This window comes from Phyllobates terribilis, unplaced genomic scaffold, assembly GCF_046119375.1.
Source record: "Phyllobates terribilis strain yellow unplaced genomic scaffold, ASM4611937v1 Scaffold_3__8_contigs__length_932513732, whole genome shotgun sequence".
Taxonomy (NCBI): Eukaryota; Metazoa; Chordata; class Amphibia; order Anura; family Dendrobatidae; genus Phyllobates; species Phyllobates terribilis.
Genome location: NW_027362763.1, coordinates 753,058,966 through 753,080,931, shown reverse-complemented (window position 1 = coordinate 753,080,931; position 21,966 = coordinate 753,058,966). Strand labels below are relative to the sequence as shown.

General features: G+C 41.8%; 1 protein-coding gene across 1 annotated transcript in view; it reads right to left on the bottom strand.

Annotated features, from left to right (window-relative positions):
• The window catches only part of APLF (aprataxin and PNKP like factor), a 236,393-nt gene that overhangs the window by 142,414 nt on the left and 72,013 nt on the right, over positions 1-21,966 (bottom strand). Inside the window, exon 3 of the mRNA XM_073672188.1 lies at positions 1,253-1,419. Coding sequence (XP_073528289.1) covers positions 1,253-1,419 — 167 coding nt within the window. The remainder of the gene's footprint in view (positions 1-1,252; positions 1,420-21,966) is intronic.

Sequence of the window (21,966 nt, the reverse complement as noted above, 5' to 3'; positions counted from 1 at the left end):
TGATTATGGCTAACAATGACAACACAAAAGTCATTATCTCATTAAATTAGAATACTTTATAACACCAGCTTGAAAAAAAAAGGACCCCGACCAACATTAAGGCTATGTGCCCAGGATGCAGAAATGCTCAGGATTTTTTCCTGAGCGTTTCTGCATCTCCCTGGCAGAAAAAACGCATGGGGATTGTACATGGGGATTGTACATGGGGATTGTACATGGGGATTGTACATGGGGATTGTACATGCGTTTTTCCTGCCAGGGACATGTGGATGTGAAGCATTTCTGCATGCGGGTTGACAAGCGCTTTCCGAGCGATTTTAGCATCACTTGGAAAGTGCTTGTCAACTTGGTCACACTATATAAATCCATGCAAACGGCATGGATTTATATAGTGTGACCCGAGAGAATGTAAAAAAAAATAAAAATAAATATATACTTACCCTCCGATGGCCCCGCGCTGTCTTGCTTCACTGTCCCGGCTGCCAGCAGCGGTAGACTGAAGGACCTGCCGACGTCAGCTTCGCGTGACCCGTCACATGACTCTGACGTCAACGTGAACTTCAGCCAAGCAAGGAGGAGTGCACCGCGGGCCGCCAGAAGGCAAGTATATATTTATTTTTTATTTTATTCTTTTTTTTACAGTTTCAATGGTACCCGGGTCCGGAGGAGAGTCTCCTGTCCTCTAGACCTGGGTACCATTCGCACATTAGAACGCATGGAATGCTCATCTACATATACAGTGATGCAGAATCCATGCGATCTAATGCAAGTCAATGGCGGCGAAACACAGCACTTCCGCAAAATAATTGGTAGTGCTGCGTTTTTTTCCGCAATGATAATCCACAGCGGAAATTTCCGCAGCATGTGGACATGCGGATTATCATTGGGGAACATGGCAGGCCTTCTACCATGCGTTTTTTAAGCGTTTCTGCAGCGTTTTTACCGCTGCGGAAACGCTTAAAAAACGCATTGTGGGCACACAGCCTAAGAGAAATAAACACTTGAAATAGATCACTCTGTTTGTAATGACTCTATGATTTAAGTTTCACTTTTTGTATTGAAGAACTGAAATAAATTAACTTTTTGATGATATTCTAATTTTGTGAGAAGCACCTGTACCTGAATACTATTCATCTGGGCTGCATGCAACAAATGATGAGTTTTACTAAACTCATCGTTACTAATTACATCTAAAGGTTCATTTCTGCAGTAGACTGGGTCACTGCTGCCAATACTGCAGTCATTCCTTTACCTTAATGTGGCCTCCTCCATTGGGTGTCTTGTAATGACTTTGAAGAAGTATTTGTCTGGCAGGAGAGAGACGCAGTCGCCAGAACTCAGCCGACACCATTCATTTCTTTCCAAGGGTTCATATGTGCTTTTGCCACTAGCTCGATAAAAGCAGGGATTCACATGTGTCTGTTAGGAGGACAGAAAAAGATCACATAAGGCTGAAGACACCGAGGGATTGAGAAGCAGAGAGGCGGTGTGGAATTACTATCCATCATCAAGACCAAATTCTCTCAAATCCATAACTGAACCAAAAGCAGCGAGTGTAATTACAGCAGATGTGAGGCTCGTATTACAGCATGGGCAAAGGGCGGCCCAGGACCACCAACATCAGGATTACAGCAGACGAGTCCAACACACCCAGCTGGAAACTCAGGAGCCGCTTCTAATCTCACATTACTATGTATTTAGTCATTATTAGTACATTTTGATACTTTGTAATACTGTTATGTTGTTAGTTTATGACACTCATCGTCACAGTAAGGCAGTATTACGTGCACATGTTATAGCGCTGTTATCTGGTACTATAAAGTGGTACATAGTAGAGATGAGCAAAAAAATTTGCAGGACCTGATCCAGTGGCCATGAAGGTAGTCTGTGGCCGCTGGATTAGAGTCTTGAGGACCTCCTTCTACCTGTCGGCATCCCAGGGACATCTTCTGATTAGTAGGATCGTCATGATGTCGCCCAAGACCCATTACACTGTAGGGGCACTAGGAAGAAGTACACAAGACTCTGCCCCGGCAGCTACAGACATGGCAGCTAGACCAGGATTCTAATATGTGCTATAACAAAGTCTATGAAATGGCGAAAGTCTGTATAAAAAGTGAGTGGTGAATTTTAAAGGGAATCTGTCAGCAGGTTTTTGCTATGTAATCTAAAAGCAAAATAACGTAGGTGCAGAGACCATGATTCCAGCGATGCGTCACTTACTGGACTGCTTGGTGCAGTTTGGATAGAATGCCTGTATTCTCTCTGTAGATGTAGCAGTGCTATGAATGCTGAGCTCTACATAACCCCACCCACATCACTGATTGGCAGCTTCCTGTGTAAACTGTCAACAAGCTGCCAATCAGCGGTGGGGATGGGGTTACACAGATTATCTGGACTGGCTAGTCCTGTAGTTATAATCTTCTGCTGATAGAACACTAATTCTATTGAAACTAAGGCAAGCTACTGCACTAGTGACACATCCCTGGAATCAGGCTCTCATCCCTAGGTTATGCTGCTCTCAGATTACGGTATATAGCAAAAAGCTTCTGACAGATTCCCTTTAGAGAAGAGTCAGACTGCCATATAACTGGGACGAGGATCGCAACGCAATGCTTGGACTGGCCGGCATTGGTGTCATGCTGAATGACAGCCGGCTCTCCGCTGCCTAATTGTGGGAAGCCAGCTGTCAATCAGCATGACACCAGTAGTCCCGCCCTGTCAACCGGAAGAGAAACTGCTGCCCTGTTGACAGGGAGTATCAATCTCTGGCAGGAGCGGCCAATGACCGGAGCCAGGTACAACAGACAGGTAGTTGCCTGTGTTAGCAACTACAAGCCTTTTTCTTTTTTTTTTTAAGTCCCGGATATCCCCTTTAAGTAAATAAAATAAAGCAATATTTGAACATTCCTCCAGTAATAATATTACATATCTTGGCATTGCAGACCAAATGCAGCCCACAATGCCATTCGTTGTGATCCCCAGCCATTTCTGACTCTTGTGTTCAGTAACTCTCACACTATGGGCATAGTCATTATATGTACCAAAAAACTATCGGAGTAGAGGTGACTAAATTGTGTGTAAACATGAAAAACCTCTAAAACTAACAATTTTATTCAGATTATTTTAAAAAATACCAAAAACCCGTGTGATGAGCAGGTTAACAAGTACGTCACTATGTTCAATCAAACCAATTCTGGAAATCGCCTCAACGCGTTTCTCCTTCCCGTGGGTTCATCAGGAGGCCAGATGTACAGACCTCCAGAGAGTAATTAGCATGGATACAGATCGATGAGCGATGTAGCAGGGAAAACGCATTGGGGCGATTTACAGAATTACGAGATAAGTCTGCTATCATGTTGCACTTTCTCTATTTATATATTAGCATAGTTTGCAAAATGTATTAGACTAGGTAGTCACTCATTACCTGTGTCACACTATCAGGGTCAGTGAGGGACAGCCACCGATGAATGGGGGCGCCAAATCCGTATATTAGGGTGCCAACCCCCATGCCTGGCAGTATCAGTTGAGGATTTTTGTGATAGGGCAAATGTAAGTCTTTATAGTGTATGAAATCTTATCGTGTATAAGACCCTTTTAGCCCATATCTAGTTATCTATTTTTACTATCTTTCATCTGAAAATAGTCCCTGAGGGATATTGGTTTGATTGAACATAGTAATGTACTTTTTAGCCTTCTCATCACATGGGTTTTTGGTATTTTTTAAAATAATCTGAATAAAATTGTTAGTTTTTGAGGTTTTTCATGTTTACACACAGTCATTGTACGGTCATCTTGACGCCTTTTTTCTTTATTGCTAAAAGGGACGCAAAGGAACCTCTTTGTCTACAGTACTGGAAGTTCCAGATATGGAACGCCAACTTAATAAATTAAGGCCCATACAGTACTGTTGATATAAACCTCGTGTAAGAATACCACTTTAAATTCTATATGGTCACAAAATTAGGCACTTGGACCTTACAAAGGTCGTGCACCTTTGATCTAGATGTTTAGGTGTCAAAGGCAAAAAAACACATGGAGAAGAGTATGCCCACAATGGATGAAGCCACTGGAGTCCATATCACATCTGGATTTTAGGTTACATCACAAGTGCAATACTGATGAAATCAAATTTATTGGAATAGACAGAGTATTGTGTGGTATCAGGGGAGGTGACAGAAGGAAAATTTTAGCCCAACGAGAATGTCGTTGGATTTTCACTCTGGACACCATATCCCCATTTGGGCTCAATGAAAAATTATCTTTTTCACCTTTTCTATAAAAACCAATCCGTGTGTCTCTACACCTCTCTCTTCAACTCGTTTTTAAAGTGTATGTTGTTCTTTTAATCATTTTTTATTTATATGTTTTTTTCACACCTTATAGTTGGATACGTGTTATATTTGATGTCTCTATCTATATGCCCTACCTATTGATGGACGTGACCTCAACTCTATAAACCCTTATGGGATCTTGTGAGGAATGGAGCGTATATGGAGAAAAATACAGTCATATATCTGGAAAAGCAGAGGAAATATAGGACTGTTTTCCTTGGGACCACATATGCTGATACATATTTTAGAGTGATGTCCCACGTAATGAGAGTTACCCCCCTCTCTCATATGAATTGTGACTGTCTTGTTTGTTGCTCTTTCACGCTCCTCTCCTGGTTCCCTGGTTTTAAATACTTCCCATATGGTATGAATTTAATATTGGCCTTAAATGAGAGAGTATTGAGTCCTGCCCTTCACTTTTGCCCATAAGAAAGATGGCCAATTGGATGTGCGCACGCGTAGTGAGTCCCTATAGTACCATCATCACCAAAGGCATCCGTATGATGCGACGCGGGAAGTGACGTCACAGGAAACACTTTCCTGACCCGCGCCGTCATCATGATAGCCGGAAGTGACTCATGGACACCGGGATTTCGTTTGCGTGCGCCGCTACCAATGGCTGTGGCAAGGAGGGATATATAAGGAGACATGAGACTTCATACACATCACACCGCCCCCCGAGGAAGCCCACCACGCGAAACGCGCGTCGGGGCACGATCACAGTGGACATACATGGGTAAGCTTGACTTATACTAAACAGTGAGCGCATAGATATACCTATACACTAATTGTTAGATGGACACTGGTAATTATGCGTATGGCAGTGGTACTGCCTTATGAGTCCATGCACGTTTGTGCCCCTTACTGTGAATACTGTCATTTTCTGTGTTGATTTATATAGAGGACTCTTCATGCCCTGCCTATTGAGCCCCTGTGATCTTCTTTTTCATGTGTTTCTCACTTCATACCTATTGACCTTTTTTTTATACTTTTGTAATGTTTCCTGTTTTTAATATACCTAAATAAAATATATACCTTTTAATTCATCTGTTTGCACTAATTGTATTTTCTGGGGGTGCACCATTTCTCTTATAGGTTTATATATTATAATATGGTGTAAAATCCCCTCTTTTCCCATGAATGGGATAATATGTGATTTAATTACACGTTGCGCAGGTATTATGCATATTTTCTATATTTACTATGCAAAATAGAAGATTAAATTACCATGTACAGTAGAAGGTCCGTGATTCATACCCTTCAGTAATGGCGGAGGTAGTATACAAGATTACTTTTTTATTGTGGGTTGCAAAGTTTGGTCTCAGAAGAATATTTTGCTTATAGTTTCCTTAACAAATGATGACATCCCATAAGTAATGGTTATTATATGGACAGGCCCATAGTCAGCAGCTGCACCTCACAGGGAGACCATCTATCTGCAGAAGCACCTGTCATCCATCACTGGACGTATAATTATAGCAGACGGTAAGAATCAGACAACAGTATCAGTCATTGCCCACAGCAGGGACTTCTGCATTACACACAAGGCTCTGCTATCTGCTACATTACACACACACTTACCTGGACTGAAACCATCAGCTGCTTATTCCTTCCCATAAATTCTGTTCTAGGACCAAGAAATGTAGCAAGTGAACAAGTACACAGGGATATTCTACCTATTTAGCCATTAGATCAGAGGTCCTCAGTACTGGAAGCAGCTGGGCCCCATTATTATACAATAGATTAGGGTCAATCTCACAATGGTGGCAGTAAAGAGACAATTTTCTTCCTATTGGAGGAGAGCTAAATTTGAATATCATTTTCCCAGGATGCATTGCCTGGCCACTGGTGTTCAACGCAAGGGAGAAACGGCAATATAAAAATGTAAATAGTTAAAAATTTGAAAAAAAAATGTTTCCAAAAGTTTAAAGTCAGCACCCTTTCCTGATCTGAAAATAAAGAAATAATCTTAAAAAAAATCATATTTGGTATCACCGCATCGGAAATTAGTCTGATCTATCAAAATATAAAATGATTTAACCAGTATGGTAAAACGATGAAAAAGTCAAGAATGCCTATTTGGGTCACAATCCTCCCCTTGCCCCCACCCCTCCTCAACAATAAAAAGCGATCAAATCTTCTTAGGTGTCCCAACACAGTATCAATAATTACTACAGGTTGCCATGCAAAAAACATGCCCCTGCACAGCTCCATCAACATTACAATAAAAAAAAAGATATGTTTTAATGTGGGAGAAATCGTGCCATTATTCAGTATCGGCTCCGATAGGAAAGGGTTAATCCCAATTTACAAGTGGGTCTGTCAATTCTGTGTCTTACACTTGTTCATGAACGAGAACTAACAGGACATTAGATTAGTGGAAAGTGTGATTTAAAGGGGTTTTATGGTGTAATAAAATACATTTTCAAATGCAAGCTTTCATAGTCAATCAAGGAAGCATCACATTCAGAACATCCATCAAGTCACCAAAGTAAAGAACGGCAATAAGGGACAGAGCCCAGCGCGTGCATATATTATGAAGACATTGATTTCAATAGGCTTTATATAATGCTTAACCCTAGAACGCATGACCATAAAAAATGGGTATTTTCAAAAAAGAGTTGTTATACCAAAAAAGGCTGTAACATAAAAATAAATGACCAACTGGAAATGACAAACAACTATATACCTGAGGAATATCTAGAGTTTCAAAATTCTAACTAAAGTAATCTTGCAGAAAATAGAAAACAATTAACAGGGCGGGCCTGCGAGGCCCCAGGTATGCGTTCTAGGGTTTTTACTGGGGGATGTGTACTTCTCCCTCAATAAGTTGCCCAAACATAAGCAGTTTCTCAGCGTGAGATGTAATGATACCGCTCTGATCTTCTGGTCTAACCTCCAGCATGATTAGAAAGTTCAGCTGAGTTTAGATCTGTCACATTGCAAACCCTTCTATCAGCTTTCCTTCTCACATAGCACTGTCACATCTGCTGTACTGCATCTCCCCCCACACTGCCTATCCAGAGATGAGTCACACTTATGTCTGCAATGCTCACAGGAGGTGGCAATCCCTCTGCAATGAGAGCAGAACTGGGTGTCCTTATCTCACACAAGAGTAACTTATTGTGCTCGCAATGCAAAATAATTACAAGTTGCCTTTAACACAACAGAAGTAAGTGTGACTCATCTCGGTAAAGGCAGTGTGGGGGAGGGGCAGTATAAAAGAGCTGACAGTGCTACGAGAGAAGAGCTGATAGAAGCATTTGTAATGTCACACAGCTAAACTCAGCTGTGCTGCCTCTTTCCCCACAAGAACCAAATCTAAAAAGTGTTACACGAGTGCTCTAATCTCCAACACTTTCTAATTCTACAGCAGGATAGATGAGAAGATGAGGGCTGTATCTCACTCTATGAAGCCTAAGCTATGGTGTTGGTGTGTCCTTTTTCTGCCGTGTTGCTGTCTGCTTATGATTGGTTAATGTCATACAGCGAAGAAGTACATGCCCCCAGTGAAATCTGTCTAACACCACCCACTTGAACTTAACAAATATTAACTCATTAGGTGCAAACTGCTTTGTCAATATCTCTGCAAAGGGGAGACAAAACGATAAAAGAAAAAAAAAAATGTTGTAATCTGCTCTGCAGCCACTATTAATTACATCATGTATCCAGTTCAACGTGAAAAATTGGCTAAAAGGTCCTCATTAACCCCTTTACAGCCTTGGACGTATAGGTACGTCCAAAGTAGTCTCCCTCCCTTTGATGCATTTTTTTTACCACTTAAATAAAAAAGAACCTATATATGTTTAGTGTCTACAAACTCGTAATGGTCTGGAGACTCAAAATGGCAGGTTAGTTTTAGCATTTAGTGAACATGGTAAAAAATTAAAAAAACTGTGGAATTGCACTTTTTTTGCAATTTCACCACACTTGGAATTTTTCTTTCACATTTTCCAGTACACGGAATGGTAAAACCAATGGGGTCGTTCAAAAGCAGTCTGAAAAAGTGTTCAACAAATGTGAAAAATAGTTTACATATTCACTGCAATGTCAAAAGGACTTTTTTGCACATATTCAGTTTTTTGCTACTTCTTGTAACTCTTTCAGGCTTCGAAAGCCATGAAGCACCTAAAAGAAGTGACTGGTCCATTCTTCAGACGGACTCAGATTGGAAGCTGCCACTATTTTATATAATTTAGAAGGAGGAAATAAAAAAAAAAAGAGGCTGCTAAAAGACAAAAAACATACAGAAGACACTTCAGAAAAAAAACATTTTCCTGAACATCTTCTGCTTCAAAAATTTTGTGCGAGTACGCGGGTGCCTAAAAGATGGAATAAGCATATATTCTAAGGGTATGGGCACACAACATCTTTCAGCAGAGAACGATCTGTAACCCACCTAAAAAAAAAAATTGCTAAATAAACATTAAAAAGAATGAACATATCCATTTATATTTAAAAACGACTTGCAGAGCATACCGTTGTGCTCAAAAGTTTACATACCCAGGCAGAATTTTTCCTTTCTTGGCCTTGTTTCAGAGAATATGAATGATATCCAAAAACCTTTTTCTCCACTCATGGTTATTGGTTGGGTGAAGACATTTATTGTCAAACTACTGTGTTCTCTCTTTTTAAATCTTAATGACAACCAAAAACATCCAAATGACCCTGATCAAAAGTTCACATACCCCAGTTTTTAATACCGTGTATTGCCCCCTCTAACATCAATGACAGCTTGAAGTCTTTTGTGGTAGATGAGGTTCAGGAAAATAAAAACTCTACCAAAAACTGGAGTTTCCTGTAGCAATTTTTGCTTGAAAAACCTCATGGTTTTTGAACTCCTCAACAAAACTCAGTGGGAAAATAACCTAACTTTCCCTGAAGTGGCACTACATGAAAATTAAGGACTTACTAAAAAAAAAGTAAGAGTTTGAAAAAAATGAAGAGTTTCCCCCATTCAGATCACCATTGATCAATGAACTTGTAACGGTTTATTTTGGGGGGCAGAGAAGACATTTAATAAAAACAGATATTGCCCAAAATTGACAAAATCCTTTAACTATAGAAACAAAATAGTTCAAGATCATGCACATCACAAAGCATGGAGGCAGACAGAGTCACTGAGGAATCTCCTGCATTACTAAGAGCAAATGAATTTCAGCATAATCTTCAGGAAACCACCACATATAGACCAAAAACAAGACCGAGCATTTATCCTACAACCATCCATTGCAGTAATAGCGAGCAGTATATAATAGGTGCCCTACATGTGTCCCCTACGTGGAGAATCTCAAACTATTCATTCAATTTGTACTTTGCCAGATGTTAATGTCCATTCAGTAACAGACACATTGCGCGCACAAAGTGAAGAACGTCTACATTTCCCAGACACCTTCTAAAGCCAGACTTGAAAATCTCACAGCTTGCAATGCTTTCACCGCAGCCACAAACTCACCATGTATATAAATCTGATTGTTTGCTTCACTGCGCTTGTGAAAGCCAGAGAATAGAAGGCACATCCAGCTCGCTGCCCGCAGGCCGTCATTTGGACATGATTGGGACCATTAGGAGAAGTCTGGCTGTAAACTGCTCACAATGGACGACACATAACAGATCAATAGTATTAGTACTAATGGAATCAATCTGTGTGTTTTCAACACAAAATGGAAAATGTGATTCTTCAGAGCAACATCTAGCAAACCGCAGAATGCAATTTTCCTAAAGTACAAATTACACCCGCCGTTATGTCTTGGGCAGAAAAGGTTTAAATGCAGCACCCCCACCCACCCAATTGCTTGGGGGGGTAGTAGTGGACAAGCGCTAAGCAATGGTGAAATTAGAAAAGTTTTTGGGCACGTGCACGCAACATCTTTTTCAGGCGGATTCTGCACCTCCTGAAAAAGCGCTAAACACTCAAAAGATGAACATATACATTTCTATGTAAAAACATCTTGCTGTCCACACAGACTCTTGAGCTTCTTTTAACCCCTTCAGGTTTTTAATAAGGTCAAGAGCTTAAAAGATTATAATAAGAAGAAAATTGGTTTGTGTCACCATTTTTTGAAGGCCAGTAAGGTTATTTTTTGCTTGAGTTTTTTTCTTTTTTTTTAAAACGCTGTTCGAGCTGGGTCGGGGTTTTTAATTTGGGAGGTGAGCTGACATTTTTGTTGATACCATTTTGATTGCTTCTTCTTTAATTTTTTTGCTGCAGTTCACAGCACAACTCTGTTGTTTTTATTTTGTTTCTCCTTACGGCTTTTACCATAGGAGTTAATTAATTTTAGATTTTCATACATCAGACTTTCACAGCGATACCAAATATGTTTGTTTTTTTTCCATTTCTTAGCTTATAATTGGAGACAAGGATGATCCAATTTTTTATGCTTTTAACAACAATTAGTTATCTGCTTTATTGTTTAGTCCCCTTTGGGAACTCAAACCTGTAATCATCCAATATCTTGTACTACATACTGAAATACCAATATAATAAAAATCACAATCTCTTATGAAGCCCAGACAGGCTGGTTTTCATAGAGGCATGGCCATGGCAGGCTTGGGTTGAGCGGCACACCATGATCGAGTTAGTCTGAGTTATTACAGAGCCCTAAGGGAGACACATAATAAATAAAAAAAAAAATGAACAAATATTTTCCTGCCCTTCTAAAACCGTGTAAATTACTTCTATTACCAGCATTTCAGAACTTTCATAAAGAAACTATTTCAGGGAAATAAAGACTTGATACTGAAGTCCGGTTAGCCATATCACACGTGTGAAATCCATCTGTAGACTGCACTATTTTGGACTTTCTGCAGTAGGAATACAGCTGGCTATTTAAGATGGATAATTAACCATTGAAAATATATATATTTTTTATTATTTTTATTTTAGGGAAGGGATAGGTGGTGGTTAGAAGTAATTTAAAAGGGCAACTAACATTTACGGGATCTCATTATATATATATATCTATATACATATCCATGTACACATATATATGTACATACATACATACATATTTACAGTGCATTGTGAAAGTATTTGGCCTCCTTGAACTTTTCTACCTTTTGCCACATTTCTGGCTTCAAACATAAAGATCTAAAATTCTAATTTTTTTGGGAAGAATCAACAGTGGGACACAATCGTGAAATGGAACGAATTTTATTGGATATTTTAAATTTTTTTAACAAATTAAAAACTGAGAAGTGGGGCGTGCAATATTATTCAGCCCCTTTACTTTCAGTGCAGCAAACGCACTCCAGAAGTTCAGTGATATATATATATATATATATATATATATATATATATATATATATATATATATATATATATATATATATATATATATATATATATATATATTTTTTTTTTTTTTTTTTTTTTTTTTTTGCAGGGAAGCAGGAAGTATAGGCCTGGATGACAGGTATGTGTCACTGAGATACCTGGCCATAGTGATGCAAGTCCCAGAAAAGAAGGCTACAGCAACGATAGGTTTGCTGAGGTAGTGTTTAGAGGAACCAGATTCAAGGTCCAGAATTTAGGAACAGTCAAAGAGTCTGGGTGGGAATAGTCGCTCCCATACCTCCAATACAGCTTTTGCAGCTCCTATAAAAGGCAGCTGAATTGCCTCAAGTGTGTTGTGGGAGCTGGTGAATCACCAGTGAGTGTTAAAGAGGTTGTCCACTATTTTATCATTGATGACCTATCCTTCAGTTGGGGTCTGAAACCCGGCACCCCCACCAATCAGCTGTTCTCGGTGCCAGTGGCCGCGAGATGGAACTGCTCAATTGCTGAGCTGTTCCATCTTCTGATAGTGGTCGCGGCAGGGTGCTGTACATCTGCCTCCTATTCAAATGAAATCAGCCACTATCAGAAGATGGAGCAGCTCCACAATTGAGCACTTCCGGCCGGTGGCCGCCGCCTCTGGCATCGAGAACAGATAATCGGAGTGGGTGCCGGGTGTCGGACCCTGACCAATCAGACATTGTCTACCTATCCTGAGGCTTAGGTCATCAATGATAACGCAGTGGACAAGCTCTAAGCACGCGGAAGCAAAACAAAGATCAGTGCTGCTGTCTGCGTGAGACCCCATTTGCTTTATTTTCTTTGAAAAAGGACTGGGTTTTGTTACCAAGTGTGCGCCAGATAAAGTCAAGTGTTTCCTTTAAGGAACTGTGGAAGTTTATGAAGTCAATAAACCTCACTGTTTTGACACATGACCCCGATGCATTTGTGAACTGTAGTGCCTACCTGTGAGCGTAAACCCTTACAAAATTGCTAGATATATACCGTATATATTTATTACATGGACGTACTGATTGTTCTTGCAAAAAAACATCCGGTATGTTAGAGTTGTTCAATAGATGAATAACTGTTTGGAAAATCTCCCAACATCTTATTCCGTATACAAGAGTCTGTTTAGGAATATCTTGTACTGCAATGTCTGTTTAGCAGAGATGTCAAACTCAAACACACAGAGGGCCAAAGTGAAAAACTTGGACAAAAGTTGCGGGCAAACCAGTATACAGTATAATGGGCCCTACATAGTCCTCCATACAGTATAATGGGACCTACATAGTCCTCTATACAGAATAATGGGCCCCACACAGTCCTCCATACAGTATAATGGGCTCCACACAGTCCTCCATACAGTATAATGGGCCCCACATAGTCCTCCATACAGAATAATGGGCCCCACATAGTCCTCCATACAGTATAATGGGCCCCACATAGTCCTCCATACAGAATAATGGGCCCCACATAGTCCTCCATACAGAATAATGGGCCCACATAGTCCTCCATACAGAATAATGGACCCCACATAGTCCTCCATACAGAATAATGGACCCCACATAGTCCTCCATACAGAATAATGGACCCCACATAGTCCTCCATACAGAATAATGGACCCCACATAGTCCTCCATACAGAATAATGGACCCCACATAGTCCCCCATACAGAATAATGGACCCCACATAGTCCCCCATACAGAATAATGGGCCCCACATAGTCCTCTATACAGAATAATGGGCCCCACATAGTCCTCCATACAGTATAATGGGCCCCACACAGTCCTCCATACAGTATAATGGGCCCCACATAGTCCTCCATACAGAATAATGGGCCCCACATAGTCCTCCATACAGTATAATGGGCCCCACATAGTCCTCCATACAGTATAATGGGCCCCACACAGTCCTCCATACAGTATAATGGGCCCCACATAGTCCTCAATACAGTATAATGGGCCCCACATAGTCCTCCATACAGAATAATGGGCCCCATATAGTCCTCCATACAGAATAATGGGCCCACATAGTCCTCCATACAGAATAATGGGCCCACATAGTCCTCCATACAGAATAATGGGCCCACATAGTCCTCAATACAGTATAATGGGCCCCACATAGTGCTCCATACAGAATACTGGGCCCCACATAGTCCTCCATAGAGAATAATGGGCCCCACATAGCCCTCCATACAGAATAATGAGCCCCACATAGTCCTCCATAGAGAATAGGGGTGGCGGTTCTGGTGTCGCAAGCCAAATATAACGGGCCGGAGTTTGACATGTATGTTTTCGAGGATATTTTCTTTTCTTCCATTACGGACAAGTTGAATCTTTGACATTAAAGCTGTAATTTCTGGGTTGTGCCGGTTCCCTGAACACTTATCTGCCACAATGGACTACAGAGCGCTTGGCTGCACTTCCTTCCCTCTCACATGTAAATCGCTGGGTAGCTGAGATATCACAGTTATGTCAGTGGGTTACTTCAGCGGTAAATGTTCAGCCTTTTTCTCAATAAAAGATTTTAATAAATACATTTTTTAAAATACAAAAAATGTAGAAGAAGATATTAAAATGAGACAGAATGAAAGGAGAAGGGTTAAAGGGAATCTGCCTGCACAAAATGACTGCTCAAACAAGGCACTGGCAACCAATACATTCTTGCCGTGGCCAAACAGATCAGTGCACCTCCTACCTACACCCCAGTGTTTTGCATCTGTCTCCACCAACCCTCTCCCTTCAACAGTTTTGGCTTTTCAGATAAGGACAGAGATAGAGGATATACAAGCGGGTTGAAAGGTAGAGTGACCTGCTCAGCCACCCCAAGGGTGCACTCACTGCCCGTGCTTAGTTTGAACAGTCATTTTGCTTCAACAGACTACCTTTCAGGCTACGTTCCCACGATGAGCTTTTGGTGAGTTTCTGATGTTATTATTTATTATATAGCATAGAAAGATTCTTTAAAACATAACTTTTAATGGTAAGATAAACTACACAAATCAAATCCTGGTCAAATCAGGAAAAGCTGTAGGCCCATGGTAGGGTTGGCTCAACCCTACAGAGGAAGCAGAAGGACCACATAAATACAAAAATGTACAAATCACCCTGGTCCAACAGAGAAAGATCCTTGGCCCATGATGGGGCTGACTCAACCCTGTGTAGCAACTAGTAGGACCGAAAACAGATAAAGTGTCATAGTGCATAAACAAGTGCAAAAAGTGTCGATCTTACCCATTTGAGCTTTAAGGGACGTCACATCCAAGAGGGTTCCCCGAAAGTCTTCAGCAGTTGTTTCAGTCTGTCGTGCCCTCTGCATGTGCTCCCGCCCCCAACAAGGGCAGTACCCAAGTGTCGCTCTCATGATGTATATCCCAGACAAAATTCCTTCCAACGCGTTTCTTTTCTCCATAATGAGATGTCATCTGGGGAGTGCACTTGTTAAGGTGAAGTTAAGGAATAAATGTATTGAGGTCCATATTGCTCACTGGTCCATACAGAAAAAGGTGCTGTAAAGTGCCTGGTGTCCAAAGGGAAAAAAAACGGGAGTCTCACAATGGTGGGTATTCATTCAGGAGATGCAGAGTGCAGCCACTCACTTGTAGAAAAAAATGGGGAGATGCCCACACTTTTTCCTTGTTGGTTTAGATAGACCATGACCCCCCCCCCCGCTGAGGGCATGTGGCATGCCCCAATAGGACAATGACAAAATCTTTCATAGGCAATATAACAGGGGAATGATCAGGAACTTTATTAACTGCAGAACTAAGGACGACATCTATAAGGGGACCCGGGTTTGTGTATAATTAGTTAACTTTCCATAACGTTATTGATTTTTTCCTTGTGTTATGAACAGTCAGGTTTTCCAGTATTTTTGGCTCCAAGTACAATTCAGTCTGACGAGGCATTCTTCTAACAAACATCACTAGAAACTAAGACCAGTGATTGGCTGCAGAGGTCACGTGTGAGTACCACCGACATTACTACAGGTGCCATGTCAACAAAGAGAGGTATCACTGGACGGACAGAGTCACTCTGGTGTCATTGTTTTTCCCTAGTACAAGTCTATGCATATAAACTATTTTAAAACAGAAAACCCTTTTAAGTGACATACAAGAAACCCATGAATTTGTCCTCACTCACTAAACTTCCTCTGCCCCTCACACATGAAAGCCACTAACATAGAAATTTATACCATGGGCTGGCGTTCATTTTTTAGGATGACCTAACCCGGTAACCAAAACAAGATTTTGACAGACCTGAAATATGACAACCAAAGCCCTCCCTCACATATGGCTATGACTTGGCTCATAGCAAAACTTCCTCTTCCATTTTGCCACTTTAAACATGGGGTTAAGTGTTTGCTTTCTTTCAGAAACAGCGCCACCCCTGTTAATACGTTGCGCCTGGAACTGCAGCTGAGCTTCATGGAAGAACCGTGGATTGTTTTTGGAACAAAGCAGCCATGTTCTTGTATTGTATTGTTTGCAGTGACCCATTTAAAGTTTTTTTCCAAAACTCCAACAAGTACAGAAAAGTTCCCTGAATGTTTCTGAATATTCACCAGATGATGCAACCATAGCAAAAAAAAAAGGAATTGTTTTAGCATTTCCATTACACGGCTTTGTGCAGCACCTTTGTTCTCATGCTGCCTGAGTCTACTGTGGACAGGATCACCAATGTCATGGGGCATTTACATAGCACATTCAAGGCCGTTAAATGACCAATGATCGGCTATATAGAAGCCAATCGGCAGCCATTTACCAGCCTGTTTACACAAGTCAAACATTCTATGCGTATATCATAAGGTTTGTAATCTGAGAACAGCATAATTTAAGGGCAGAGACCCTGATTTACAGCGATGTGTCACTAATTGGGCTGTGTTTTGCTGGTTCAATACATTCAGTGTTTTATCAGCAGAAGATTATCACTACAGGACAACTGACCTCGTGCCTCCTAGTCCAACCACGTGCAGAGCACTAATTAGCAGCTCTCTGTCACCATACAATGTGCACAGAAACCTGTGGTCTGGGCGGTGTTATACACAGCTCAACAACTGGGCTCTGCTAAATCTGCAGCTGACAAAACTAACATAACTGCAGCACCCAGTAAACTAAGTGACACACTGCTGGAATCAGGGTCTCTGTCCCCATCTCATACTGTTGTCAGATTACATAACAAAAACCTGCTGACAATTCCTTTAGTATGCAAATCTTGTGCACATAGAAAATCATGTTATTGGCCGCACTTCTCCTGTTACACAGGACAAAGTGCTGCTGAGAACGAGAATTTTAATGCCAGCTTAAAAATCATTGCAACCAACAGACAAGTGTTTTTGTCGTCGGTTTCCCAGCCTGTTAGACTGGCTGATAGTTGGGTAAGAGTTTTCCTATGAATGCTCGTTTCATCTTTATTGGCTCGTCTAAATGGGCCATAAAGGACCACCGTCCAATGCTTCTACCCATACACAGACATTAGCCCCTATATACAGCTGTCTACATGCGCCTGTAAAACAAGGTGTAATGTGGTGCTGTAAGTATTCCATGTCCCCACAATGTGGACAACAGATGTGCTTCAGCCTGGGACTGGACAGTGTGCTTCTGCGACATGTCATTCCTATGGATAACACAATTATTATTATTTATTAATATAGCACCATTGATTCCATGGTGCTGTACATGAGAAGGGGTTACCTACCAAATACAGATATCACTTACAGTAAATGAACTAACAATGATAGACTGGTACAGAGGGGAAAGGACCCTGCCCTTGCGGGCTTACATTCTACAGGATGATGGGGAAGGAGACAGTAGGTTGGCAGTTGCTGCAGCTCTGGTGGTGGTGATGCGGCAGCGTGGTCATTGCAGGCTGTAAGCTTTCTTTAAGAGATGGGTTTTCAGGTCACGTCTGAAGAATCCGAAAGTAACGGATAATCATGTGTGTTGGGGGATATTCGGGAGAAATCTTGGAGGCGATTGGGTGAGGAACGAATAAGTGTGGAGGAGAGAAGGAGGTCTTGGGAGGACCGGAGATTATGTAAGGGAATATAACGGGAGTTTAGCTCAGAGATGTACGGAGGAGAGAGGTTATGGATGGCTTTGTAGGTAAGTGTTAATAGTCGAGGCGGGAGATGATGAGGGCATGCACAAGCAGTTTAGTAGATTGAGGGTTGAGGAAAGGACGGATTCTAGAAATATTTTTGAGCTGGAGGCGACAGGAGGTGGCTAGAACTTGGATGTGTGGTTTGAAGGACGGAGCAGAGTCGAGGGTTACGCCGAGGCAGCGGATTTCCGGTACAGGGGAAAGAGTGATGTAATTTATTGTGATAGATAGATCAGATGGGGAAGATATGCGAGATGGGGGAAAGAACATGAGTTCAGATTTGTCCACACTAAGTTTGAGGAAGCAAGAGGAGAAGAAGGAGGATATGGCTGATAGACATGCTGGGATTCTGGACAGCAGAGATGTCACGTCTGGGCCAGAGAGGTAGATCTGAGTGTCATCAGCGTACAGGTGTCTGGGCCAGAGAGGTAGACCTGAGTGTCATCAGCGTACAGGTAGTACTGGAAGCCATGGGAATTTATGAGCTGTCCAAGAGAATAGATGGAGAAGAGTAGGGGTCCTAGGACGGAGCCTTGAGGGACTGCAACAGAGAGAGGGTGGGATGAAGAGGTATTGTGGTAGAGGGAGACGCTAAATGTGCGGTTGGAAAGGTATGAGGAGATCCATGATAGGGCAAGGTCTTTGACATCGAAGGAAGAGAGGATCTGTAGTAGGAGGCAGTGGTCAACTGTGTCGAAGGCAGAGGACAGGTCTAGAAGGAGGAGGATGGAGAACTGTCTGTTAGCTTTGGATGCAAGTAAGTCATTAGTAATTTTGGTCAGGGCAGTTTCAGTGGAATGATGGGGACGGAAGCCAGATTGTTGGTTGTCAAAGAGAGAGTTAGATGAGCGATAAGAGAGAGTTAGATGAGCGATGAGAGGAAAGTTTAGCGTGAACATGTTGCTCAAGGAGTTTGGAGGCAAATGGGAGCACCGATATGGGGCGATAGCTGGACAAAGCGGTTGGGTTGAGGGATGGCTTTTTGAGGATGGGCGTGATTGTGGCAAGTTTGAAAGCAGATGGGAAGGTACCAGAAGTTAGTGATGGGTTAGGGATGGGATGCGTGTGGGGGTGAGATTGGGGAGGAAGTGGGATGGGATGGGGTCGAGTGGACAAGTGGTGAGGTGTGATTTGGAGCGGAGGAAAGTAAGCTCTCCTTCAGTGATGTTGGAAAGGGAGGTTATGGGGGAAGGGCATTAGTCTGGAAAACAAAGGGGTTGTGGTGGTTGGACAATAAAGGCTTGCCTTGTTTGGTCAATCTTGTTTTTTGAAGTGTGTGGCAAAGTCCTCAGTAATGATACTTCTGCAAATGAATAGGTAACCCCTGTAGCAAAGCCAGGTAGGACTGGGTTAAATCCTAGCACTGCAGGTCTTAATTAGATGCACCTGGCTAGCTTTGGCTAAGAACCAGGAAATGGGTTCATCTTGTGTCAGTCTGCTGGATGTTGAGCAGAGTGGAGTGTGTTGAAGCTGGTGAGTGACCAGCCAAAATGTGAGCTGTAGCTGAGAGAGAAACAAGCCAGGGTCTCTCTGAGTGGAGACTGCAGGAGTCAGCTAGTAAAGCTGAGCAGTCTGTGTGTTAGAGCTGCAGAGTAACATGTGGAAGCTGCAGCCTGTTCAGTGTGAACTGTACAGTCATGGCCAAAAGTTTTGAGAATGACACCAAAATTATATTTTCACATGATCTGCTGGCCTCTGGTTTTTATTAGTGTTTGTCTGATGTTTATATCACATACAGAAATATAATTGCAATCATATTATGAGTACCAATAGGTTATATTGACAGTTAGAATGAGTTAATGCAGCAAGTCAATATTTGCAGTGTTGCCCCTTCTTCTTCAAGACCTCTGTAATTCTCCCTGGCATGCTCTCAATCAACTTTTGGACCAAATCCTGACTGATAGCAGTCCATTCTTGCATAATCAATGCTTGCATTTTGCCAGAATTTGTTGGTTTTTGTTTGTCCACCCGTCTCTTGATGATTGACCACAAGTTCTCAATGGGATTAAGATCTGGGGAGTTTCCAGGCCATGGACCCAAAATCTCTATGTTTTGTTCCATGAGCCATTTAGTTATCACCTTTGCTTTATGGCAAGGTGTTCCATCATGCTGGAAAAGGCATTGCTGGGCGCCAAACTGCTCTTGGACGGTTGGGAGAAGTTGCTCTTGGAGGACATTCTGGTACCATTCTTTATTCATGGCTGTGTTTTTAGGCAAGACTGTGAGTGAGCCGATTCCCTTGGCTGAGAAGCAACCCCACACATGAATGGTTTCAGAATGCTTTACAGTTGGCATGAGACAAGACTGGTGGTAGCGCTCACCTCTTCTTCTCCGAATAAGCTGTTTTCCAGATGTCCCAAACAATCGAAAAAGGGATTCATCAGAGAAAATGACTTTGCCCCAGTCCTCAGCAGTCCACTCCCTGTACCTTTTGTAGAATATCAGTCGGTCCCTGATGTTTTTTCTGGAGAGAAGTGGCTTCTTTGCTGCCCTCCTTGAAACCAGCCCTTGCTCAAAGAGTCTCCGCCTCACAGTGCGTGCAGAAGCACTAACACCAGCCTGCTGCCATTCCTGAGCAAGCTCAGCACTGCTGGTAGTCCGATCACGCAGCTGAAACAGTTTTAAGATACGGTCCTGGCGCTTGCTGTTCTTTCTTGGGCGCCCAGGAGCCTTTTTGACAACAATGGAAGCTCTCTCCTTGAAGTTCCTGATGATGCGATAGATTGTTGACTGAGGTGCAATCTTTGTAGCTGCGATACACTTCCCTGTTAGGCCATTTTTGTGCAGTGCAATGATGGCTGCACGTGTTTCTTTAGAGATAACCATGGTTAACTGAAGAGAAACAATGATACCAAGAACCAGCCTCCTTTTAAAGTGTCCAGTGATGTCATTCTTACTTAATCATGACTGATTGATCGCCAGCCCTGTCCTCATCAACACCCACACCTATGTTAATGGATCAATCACTAAAACGATGTTAGCTGCTCCTTTTAAGGCAGGACTGCAATGATGTTGAAATGTGTTTTGGGGGTTAAAGTTCATTTTCTGGGCAAATATTGACTTTGCAAGTACAGTAATTGCTGTTAAGCTGATCACTCTTTGACATTCAGGAGTATATGCAAATTGCCATTACAAAAAATGAAGCAGTAAACTTTGGAAAAATTACTATTTGTCTCATTCTCAATACTTTTGGCCATGACTGTACTTGGAGTTGAACACTTCCGCTTGGGGCTGGAAACTGCTGGAGCTCAGGCTGAAAGTGATACCGAGACTGGTAGAACCGTACCTCTTCAGCGTGTAAAGTTTGCTCCAGGAGAAAGGACTAGTCTGTTCGGGTGAGTCCGCACTGACATATGTGCCCTGCTAAATGAACTGTTTAGTTGCCGCTATACCTTTGTGCCCAGAAGAGGCTGTTTTTCTTTTAAATCCCTTGGAGTTTTATGAAAGTAATAAAACTGCACCTGTCGGAGCAAATCGCATTTCCTGTGTGAATGCTACCTAATGCCTACACCCCAGAAAACCAAAATTACAAAAATAAGTCTCTAATGTGCTCCAGGTCCTCGTTTTGATTGAAATGCAACATTGCCAATGTGATCAAAGCCTTTCGGGCTGGATATTGGAGCTGCACCCTGCAAAATAGCCACTCTTGACCCTAAGATCAAAGCATGCATCCCTATTATACTGACAAAGTTTTTTAGGCCCTCATTGTAAGTAAATGAGGTCAGCTGGGCATCTTGTCAATCGTCGTATGGCGGCGCTATAAAAAGGTCATACACACAGCATCATGGATCCATGAGCTTTTTATTGGTCTAAACTTCATTTTTTATATACATGACGATTACCTTTTTCTACATTACATTTACACAAGAAACGGCAGCATCTTTTCCATCTAAACTTAAATTATAACTTTTCCGTGTAAGTTTATCCTGATATCCAGGGGATTTTTCATAGAAAAATTACAGAGAATATTTTACAGTTCGAATATGACAGCAAATCCCAAAGGAGCAAATCTATTCGCTCTTAAAATATCACTTTGGCCACCGACCACGCAGAATGTAGCTTTGCCATCTAAGCCCAATATCAGTAGGGAGAAGTCCTCGTCGTCAGGGACGTTAAGGTCATCCCTGACATACAAGTTCTGGTATGGAAAAGCACTGATGCAATTTTCTGCCTTCGCCTGCTGCTGCTATATGCCAGCACCAGTATATTGAATAAATTCTGTATTTTTTTTTTATCCTTTCAAGGGAAT